The sequence below is a fragment of the Pollachius pollachius genome, assembly GCF_949987615.1.
Source record: "Pollachius pollachius genome assembly, chromosome: 8".
NCBI lineage: Eukaryota > Metazoa > Chordata > Actinopteri > Gadiformes > Gadidae > Pollachius > Pollachius pollachius.
Genome location: NC_136941.1, coordinates 19,668,073 through 19,678,231, shown reverse-complemented (window position 1 = coordinate 19,678,231; position 10,159 = coordinate 19,668,073). Strand labels below are relative to the sequence as shown.

The following is a 10,159-nucleotide window of genomic DNA, read 5'->3' as shown; positions in this document are numbered from 1 at the left end:
AACACAAATGTTCTGATACCATCTCATGCCAGCCAGTAATGGATGGAAAGCATAACAGATCAAAAATAAAGATAGAAAGACACAGGAGAGAGGGCGAGAGGAAGAGAGAGAGACAGAGATCTATAGAGATTGATGCTTTAGACTGATGACTCACAGATCTACAGTCACTATGGTGATTTGCTCAAAGTTCACACACTTTGAACATCTCCCTTCAATGCATCTTTGCTTTTGTGCACCCATGTGATTCTTGGGAGTGCCTGGCGTAATGTATACTGTGTGTGTGTGTGTGTGTGTGTGTGTGTGTGTGTGGTGTGTATGTGTGCTTGTGAGTGTGTTTGTGTTGGCGTGCGTTTGTGCATGGGTGCGTGAGATTGTGTGTGTTTTATGTGCGTGCATGAAAAAGCCTTCCAGGGCTATCTCTACCTGCCTCTGATACAGCCCACCCGACACGTTGCCCCCGGTTACAGGGAGGTGTGTTTTGTGTGTGTGTGCATGTGTGTGCATTGGGGGGGGGTGTGGCCATCTGTCAGTGGACCAAAGATCAATGAAGGTTGGTGGGGGGTGGGGGGGTAGACGTAGGATGGAAGGATAGATGGGGGGGGGGGGGGGGGGGGGGGGGGGGGGAGGGACGCAGCGAGGGATGGGGGGAGGGAGTGGAAGATAAGGGAGTCTCAATATGTCGCCCACTGTGTCCAGAGCCGGACACAATATGCTGTCATTTTATTAACAGACTGAGGTTCCGCTCCCCACGGCCACCACTCCCACGCCCCTTATTAACGAATGGCTGCTTTCTGTGGGAGTCGCAGGGTCACTAGTGTGGAGGCTCTGGTGATACGATCCACACATGCAGTACAGTACTGGATATTAGCATTCATATTGAGATAGTATTAGTCCTGCATGTGGCTGCTGCATGTGAGTAGCACGAGGGAAGAGCGAGCGGAAGAGAGAGAGGGAGAGAGAGGGAGAGAGAGAGAGAGCGAGAGAGAGAGAGAGAGGGAGAGGGAGATTGAGAGAGAGAGAGAGAGAGAGGGAGAGGGAGAGGGAGAGGGAGAGAGAGAGAGAGATACCTAGAGAGACAGCAGTATTTTAAAGATTAATGTTCCCCCATGTATTTTACTCAGTGTGGCAGTAGGTCAGAGCAGAGGCTCTCCAGATATGTAATGAATCAACACAACCCAACTATGCCAGCCCCTCCAGATCTGCTTACTTCAGCTGGCAATACATCAACAACAATACTCACACACACAGCGCTTAAAAATACACAAACACACAGCAGAAACACCCATAAAAGGCCCCTGCAATCGAGGACACACTTTAAAAAACACACACACACACACACGACATGAAACACATCCTCTGATAGATAGTGTTGTGAACACTGCAACTGTAATGGGGAGATGATTCCCGTTTGCTCTGGTACTCACAGGCTCACAGTGTAAGAAGCACTTGAAGAAACACACAAGCTTATATGATCTATGCTGCGCCGCAACAGAGACGAGGTCATTTAAAATTCATTGTTGATGCTGAGCATGAGATGGAGCAATGGTATGAGTGTGTGAGGGGGGGGGGGGGGAGAGGAGTGGAGAAGGAGGGAGGAGGAAAGAAGAGGAGAGAGGAGAGAGGAGAGGAGAAGGAGGGAGGAGAGGAGAGGAGAGTAGAGGAGAGGAGAGAGAAGAGTAGAGGAAAGGAGTGGAGAGGAGAGGAGAGGAAAAGGAGAAAGGAAAGGAGAGGAGAAGGAGAGAGGAGGATAGGAGAAGGAGAGAGGAGAGGAGAGGAGCAGGAGAGAGGAGACGAGCCGAGAGGGGAGGAGAGGAGAGGGGTGGTGAGGAAAGGAGACACAATAAGATTATTCTTAACATGCATTCTTACATGTTAACATGTCTGTCTACGTTGCTGTGTGTGCGTTCGGTGAACCAAAACATGAGCGATTTCCCTGAAGTGAATTCCCTCCACTGTCAACACACAGACTCTGCAGTACAGTAAATGCAAGCTGATTCAAAAATATGCATTGGTGGATAGTGATTGAAACATAAAGCCGTACAGATAAAGAGTACTCAGGTGGACTCACCCAGTATTTGGCTGAAGAGCAGCTGCTCCAGGTCCCCAAGCACGGTGACCACCAGCTCGGGGTCCACCTTCAGGAAGGGGGACTCTCCCTCCGCTTCCTTCGCCTCCTTCTTCTCCTCTGTGGACGGCGCCTCGGCCCGGCCCTTTTCCCCTGGTTTCTTGGCATTAATCCCAGTGCTCCCAGTCCCATTGGATTGAGGCTTGTTGGGGGGTTCTGAAGGGTCTGGGCCCTTAGTGGGCTCCGGCCCCTGGCTGATGGGTTTGACTTCTGCGTAGGGTCCCCTGGGTTTCCCGGGGGCGGGGATGCGACTGGGCTTGCCTATACTCGGGGTCCCTGCTGGGGATAAGAAGGGCTTTGGTTTCCCCTGGAACAGGGACTGCTCTGACTTGGAGAGCGTCCGGGACAGGGGCACCTTCCCGCCCCCCGGCTGACCAGCGGTCTTGCCCTGGCCCCCGATGGTGGGGCCGGCGCCAGGCCGGCCCATGTCATCGCTCCACAGGGGGGACTGGTAGAGGTGCATTTTCTTCTCGGCGTCCGTAAGGACCGCCAGGTTGGTGAGCGAGTGCTGCTTGCGGAGCTTGGCCGGCGTGGCGCTGGGGATGGGGATGGATCCCGAGGCGGGCCGGTACACCCTCAGCTCAGGCACCGAGGGGCGGGACAGCCCCTGGGGCAGAGCGGAGGGCTTGCTCTGGATCTTCCTGGAGGCCATTGTCCGGGCTGCGGCGTCCTGGCCCGCGGAAGGGGACCTCAAATCAAGCTCCCTGGGCTTAGCCGTCATGCTAATGCTAGCCACATTAGCGGCCAGCATCCCTCCTGCAGAGAGCCAAAACACAACATCAGTGACACGCTCTCAACACACTTTCACAAGCACACAGACAAACACAGACACGCGCACACACACACACACACACGCAATCTGGCTATTGAGACCAGCGGGAGAAAGAAGAGGGGGTTGGAAAAAGCCAGACTAGTGTCTGCAGTAAGTCCCCAAACTGAGTACTGGATCCCTGCTGTGCCAAAGACCGCAGCTTCACCCCTCTACCGAGACACACGCCCGCTGGCTTAACAGAGTCCATACCCAGTCATCCTCGCTAACTGCTGGTAATCCGTAAAATGTCCAGATCTGTGTCCGCTGCACAAATCCTCTGTGTCTCCTCCACGCGGATGACAGCAGCCGGGGGAAAGCAACAATGGCTACAATAAAAAGCAGCCGGGTCTAGCTTCCTTTGCCGCGGCTTGTCGTAGCTCCTCCACAGTGTGCGTATGTGTGTGTGTATGTGTGTCGCTGCCTTCGCCTGCCTCCAGCATGCTGGGCAAGCTGTAGCCGAATGACAGGAGAAACAGATGCAGCAGCAGCAACACTCCCTCCTCCTCCCTCCCTCTCTCTCTCCAGCCTCCCTCGCTCTCTCTCTCTCTCTCTCTCTCTCTCTCTCCACCCCCTCCTTCAACTTCGCTCACTCGCTTGCCTGCTGACTGGCTTGATGACTCTAACCACCCCCCCTCCCCTCCTGTCACACACCATCCTCCGCTGTCACACACCGCCCACCCCCACCTCCGGGCTCATTCACCCTCCCTTCTTCTCTACACATCCCTCCCGTTTCTCTGTTCCTGTTGTGCTCTATTTCTCTCCACCCAAAGACCGCTTAAAAGCACCTCTCCTCACCTCTCATCGTGACCCTCTGTCCCTCCTTCTCGTCTCCCTCTATCTCGCGCCCTCCCGTCTCGTCCTCGGCGTTCTCCGAGCAGGACGAGGCTGTGAGTGAGACGCCAGCGCTGCTAAGGGGATCTGAATTCTTTTCTTATTTCTACACATCCTTAACTTTCTCTTTTTTCTTTCTTGCCTCCTAAGCTCCCCCCCCAACCCTCTTTCAAGCTGTCCCCTTGTCCCCTCTCCACCTCTGTCTGTTGTCTGTCAGTTAATCCCTTTGTTCTCCTGCTCTTTCATGCTCTTTCCCCTCTGCTCTTGTTCTGGTTAATCGTATGCGCCGACCAGGGCAGCAGAACGGGCATGGAAACCAGTCAGGGACAAAATGAGTGAGGGGGATTATTGAGGTGAGTCTGATTAGGCAAGTGCCAAAAATGTGGATCAGGATCCCCCCCCCCAACACATAGAGTCACACCACTAATTAAACTATTCATCCTTTCACACACATGGCCCCTCTAATGTGGGCCGGGAACGTGTGGCCCACACAGGACAATGGGGAGATGTGTTATTGGAAGAATGGCTGAAAGAAGAGTTAAACGGGAAAGAATTCCGGCAAAAACAACCTCACACACACGTACGCACACACATACATACACACACACACACATACACATGCACAAACGCAAACACAACACACAGACCCACACCCACACACACATACGCACTCACACAAACACAAACACACACAAGGGGTGGGGCCTGTCCCTAATTGCACCTCAATAAATATCCAGGATATAAAAGGACCATTACGTTCTACTAATATCACCTCGGCCCTAAGTCCTTCTCCATTACTTGCTCATATTTCCGCCACTGTTCAGCCAGTCCCGTACTTTATATTCAAGTTTCCCTTATCCCCTCCCCCCCCCAGATGATAGAGATGCATAGATCCCATTAGGTTCTCAGGAAACATATTCATCACAATTACAGCAATCCGATCCAATCAATCTGTGTACAAATATAGGGGTGCAAGTAAATAAATATCCAGGGTGTTTGCATGGGTGTGTATTTATATGTCTTCTATCATATAACTTGAATAGATATCAGGTATGTGTGCATCACACACATAATAAAAAAGAATAAAAATAATCTGTGCTTTGTTAGGTGTGTGGTTACATGTATGATGTATGTGTGCCTCTGTGATTAGCTTCATGTGCGGTAGTAGGGGTCTGCGTGTGTGTGTGTGTGTGTGAGTGAGTGTGCATGTGCATGTTTGTGTGTGAATGCGTGTTTGTGTGTGCGGTTGTATGAGCATTTGTGCGTGTGTGTGAGTGTGCGGTTGTATGGGCTGTGTGTGTGTGTGTGTGTGTGTGTGTGTGTGTGTGTGTGTGTGTGTGTGTGTGTGTGTGTGTGTGTGTGTGTGTGTGTGTGTGTGTGTGGGTGTGTGTTAGAGGATGTCAGATTGATGAGACAGGCCCAGAGAAGCCTCGCTGAACGCTGGGAATCTCTGTAACGTTCTACCATGTCACCTCCCTCGTCCTGGACCCTTCCCTTCTACATGCTCCCACTCTCCCACTGTTTCCTCTCTCTCTCTCTTCCTTCTCTCTCCTCATGCTCCTATTGACCTTGTTTCCACCTTCCTGGGCAGTTGACCGACCAACATGTACTTCTAGCTTCAAAAACCCTGTTTGATTCAGTGGTTGGAATACAATCATCAGTTGAGTGGCCACCAGAGACTGAAAGGCAAACAAATGAATAAGAAATAAAGAGTGAGAGCGAGAGCAAGAGAGAGAGAGAGAGTGAGAGAGAGCGGTAAACAGGCAGCGATCGAGAGAGCATGACATCGTTATTTCTCCATCCATTAGAGCTTGAACATGATGACATGAATTTTTTTTTTTTAACATATCACTCACTTGACAAATCAATATACCTTTTTACCATAGAGTATGTGTAAGAGGAACTTAGAGTAGCAGAGTGACATGGCTCCCCTGCAGCCTCTCTGTCTCCTCTGGCAGCTACCTGCAGGGCCCCTGTCCTTGTGTTTGGCCCCGAGGCTAGCGGGTCCGAAACTTACTGTTGACTATCTTAAAACTGTACTATGTTGACTGACGTTTAAACTGTAGGCTGTTAACTATCGATTAAACTGTATGCTTTTAACTATCGTTAAAACTTTATGCTGTGGACTAGCTTTAAAAGTGTAAGCTGGTGACTAGCATTTAAACTGTTGGCCCGTTGACTAGCGTTCAAACTGTAGGCTGTTAACTATCGTTAAAACGGTTGGCTATTGACTAGTGTTTAAACAAGACAGAGACTGTTGCGCTTATGGGGGGATTCAGTTGACATTTGCATGAATCAGTTGAGATCTAATCCGGAGTTTGAACAAGTAATGTCCTGTTTGCTGCCTTTGCAAATGCAAAGCTATGGTCATACTTCAAAACTTTCATTTTTTTAAGTAGTCAAACCGGTGTCACATTAACCCTGCAACACTGAAAACCTGTGTGTGTGTGTGTGTGTGTGTGTGTGTGTGTGTGTGTGTGTGTGTGTGTGTGTGTGTGTGTGTGTGTGTGTGTGTGTGTGTGTGTGTGTGTGTGTGTGTGTGTGTGTGCTTGTAGCGCAGCCGCACAGCAGTAAACATTACAAACACACACACTGGTTGTGTGCAGTGGACCGTGCTCGGGGACACACACTGCTCAGTAGCCGCAGTCTGTTAATAAAGGCTCAATGTGGGGTCGTCGGGCCCCCACCGCCCCACATCGGCTGGGCGGGGGGTGCTGACAGGGCGGGGGGCCTTGGAGGAGAGCTGGGGGCCCTGGAGGAGGGCTAGGGGCCCTGGCGTCGGCAGGGTGGGGAAGGAGCCAGGTAGTTTGAGGTAGTTTGAAGCTGATCACCGCTCGATCCATCTCTCATATCCCTCATACCTCTTATAACTCAGATAAACTATTTTAGCTCTGATAACTCTTATATCTCTTATATGTCTGATAATTCTGATATCTCGTATAACTCTTATATCTCTTATCACTCTTTTCACTCTTATATCTCTGATACCTCTTTTAGCTCTGATATCTCTCCTAGCTCTCAGAGCTCACAGCATGACTCCCTGACAGGGGTTAGGGTGGGCAGAGAGGCCGTGCACAGGGCATGTCTGTGGAGCACAGAGACGCCAAACAGAGACAAACAATAGTCTCACAGAGACTGCGGCAGACACATAGTCCCCGGCCATAAACACTGACATTAACACACACACACACAAACACGCTATGGACATAAACACACACACACACACACCGGTAATGCAGAGGACCTCAATGCAGGTTATCGCCATCCTACAGCTCCCTGATTGTCCCTGTGCTCGTCTCGCTGGCACCAGCTTTTAATTAGGTGGATAGATTGCTGCTAAACTATCTCTCTCTCTCTATCAGAATCTCTCTCTCTCTCTCTCTCTCTCTCTCTCTCTATCTCTCTCTCTCTCTCTCTCTGAATGTCTCTCCCTAGTCTCTCAACCCTCCCAAACTTCTCTGGCACATTAACACAGAGTCCGGTACTGAGCAGGGTGTCTAACTCACCGGGGCTAGCTGGCATAGCTTCAGAGAGAGGGCTTTCCTAGTGTGTGTGTGTGTGTGTGTGTGTGTGTGTGTGTCTGTGTGTGTGTGTGTGTGTGTGTGTGTGTGTGTGTGAGAGAGCTCGTCGAGTGCCAGTGATCAACATTAGCACACACATTCATCACACTGCAGGCCCTGTCCGCAGGCAGCTGACACTAAGTACAGTTGCGTTTGGTAAGGTGTGTAAATCTGCGTGTGTTTATGTGTGTTGATGTGTGTTTATGAGTGGCTAACCACCCTAAGCGGGGCTCACGCCAGTGGGCACCGAAGAGGGACACACTGTTCCACACTGCGCACATAAAAACACCTTTAAGTGACGGTCAGAGACAGACAGAACCAGGGCCAAGTGGGGACGGATGAATGGACAGACTGAGGGACAGAGACAGAGAGAGCAGGAGAGGGAGGGAGGTTGCTTGCACTTTGCATTTGTGTATATTTGCCATAGCATCTCTAAACTGTTTGAAACAGATTAGGCAGTATCCCGGGCCTAAACTTAGGCGTCATGTGAGGTATGGGGAGTGACGTGCACTCTGAGGCGTACATTAGATGTGAGGGAGGGTTACACAAGGTTCCAGTCTACGGGAGGGGAGGAAAATTACTGAGAGGACAGAGAAGTTGCTGTGAATATGACTAATTTTGTGACGCCTTTCTAAGCCTAAAATGGGAACTAAAATGGGCTGGCTCTGCTGAACAGATGGCGTCTTTATCCCACTCACCCACGCCCTTCTGGGTCCTATAAAACACATTTTTTCAGGTTTTATGTCCTTAAATTATATGTGCTACTCTTAGTGACTGTGTAGCTGCCATGAGTGGAGGTGAATGGTGCGATATGAAGGGAGGAGCATGAATAATATTATAAGGGAAAAAATAAGTGAACTGAAAAATAATAGGATGGGAGAAAGTAAAAACCACAGGAGATGAAGAATGTCGGACAAAAGTTTAGATTGTGAATGAAATCAAAAGAGACAGAGGGATGGTAAGAAAGATGGTAGAATGCAAGAAGTAGGGCGGACAAATATGCAAAAAAAGAATGAAACGACCAAACTAAAGAAAGTTTCAAAGCATGACTGTACAACAGAGAGGTGGAGAGGGGGAAGAGAATGAAAGGTCCCCAGACGTTTGAGATGGAGAGGAAGCCTGTAAGACAGAGGCGGGAAATCCTGTCTCGCTGCGCTGCCAGCGCTTAAACTATCAGCTAACGTCCGCCAGCTAACGTCCGCCAGCTAACATCCGCTAGCTAATATCCTTCAGGTAACGTCCGCTACAACAGCAAAACGCAGAGTCCACAGGACACAGGGAAGAATGAGCAGACCGTGACACACACACACACACACACACACACACACACACACACACACACACACACACACACACACAGCTAAGATCGTAAGTTATGACACACGCAGGGAGTCAGCACTGAGACAATAAGTTGCATCTTTGACATCCTGGTTACATTAATCACATAGAGCCAATAATGCCTCTATATGAGGGGGGTCGGTGTCTAGGTTAAGGATGAGTAAGACGAAGGTCAGAGCAGCGCAGGCTTCATGGCACCGGGCTTAACTTGTTGTGAGGGATGAGTCAGTGGCCCCGGTCCTCAATCAGGGCCCCCATTTCAGAAGGGTCCTCATGATCAGGGCATGAGTGGGCCAGACGCAGCAGCTTCCAAAACTGGAGGCGACTAATTCATCCCAACAACAAAACACTACTCAGTCACAGAGACACGTGTCAAAATCACATTGTGACTCACGGACAACTCACGGTGAAAAACAACCGGTGCCATGGGCATGTCAGGATGCAGAATGAGACCCTAGCAATCACACACAAACACAAATCCACACAAACACACTGGAACACACTGGGTGTGTCTTTGTGTGCGTTTCTTCCTTAGGATATTGCTCATTCCCTCGCTGACGCCTCAATGTTGACATTCTCTGCATACCTCCCTGGGGTTTCCCACAATGCCCTGCTGCAGTGGCTGGTGGCCTGGTTACAGCGTGGTCTTCACAGTGAAATGTCTCTGGTGTGTGTGTACGTGCATGTGTGTGTGTGTGTGTGTGTGTGTGTGTGTGTGTGTGTGTGTGTGTGTGTGTGTGTGAGTGTGTGTTAGTGCATGTGATTTATTTGACTGACAGAGATACATACATTATACACATGACTGGGCTCATCATTTGCTGCCCTGGATGAAGTCTAACCAGGGGTACAAAAACCTTCAATGTGCACCCAGTCAGCCATCCCTTCATCTTCCTGTTAGTCTGCTGTCTCTTTCTTCCTCCCTCCCTCTCTCTCCCTTTCCCTCCCTCTCTCCATCTCCTGCTCTCTCTGCCTTTCCCTCCCTCTTTCCCTCCATCTTTCTTTCCTTTCCTTTTTGTCTTTAATGTGTGCAGCCATTACATCGCCTCCCCATGTTGGAAAGGTCCCTCGGGGTGAGAGAAGAAGGGGGTGGGAGGGAGGGAGGAAGGGATGGAGGGAGGGAGGGAGGGAGCTCTGGCCCTATGCATCTCAATCTCACCCTTACATGGTCAAATGACTGCTTTGAATGCACGAGGCAAAGGAATTATGCTGCATGTGCATGTATGTTCTACCGTAGGTCATTTATAAGCAGTTCTACATACATTTAAGTGTACATGTCTGAACACTGATTACATGTGTGCCAACGTGAATTCATTGTAAGGCCTTTGTCATCCAAATTCACTGATGTGCCGTACAACGTAGCGCTGGAGTCAAAGCCTGAACGGTTTTCTACATACAAACAACGTTCCTCAAACACAATGGCCTGAGCTACTCCAGGGTCACACCGAGAGCATCACCACATCAAAAGCTAAATGACGATTAGTGTCTCACACATGG

General features: G+C 50.1%; 1 protein-coding gene across 1 annotated transcript in view; it reads right to left on the bottom strand.

Annotated features, from left to right (window-relative positions):
* Positions 1–2,054: 2,054 nt before the first annotated feature.
* LOC307079084 (uncharacterized protein) overlaps positions 2,055–10,159 on the bottom strand; it is a gene marked incomplete at both ends in the record, with an annotated part of 30,591 nt that continues 22,486 nt past the window's right edge. Inside the window, one exon of the mRNA XM_079741177.1 lies at positions 2,055–2,881. Within this exon, the coding sequence (XP_079597303.1) occupies positions 2,055–2,881 (827 nt within the window). The remainder of the gene's footprint in view (positions 2,882–10,159) is intronic.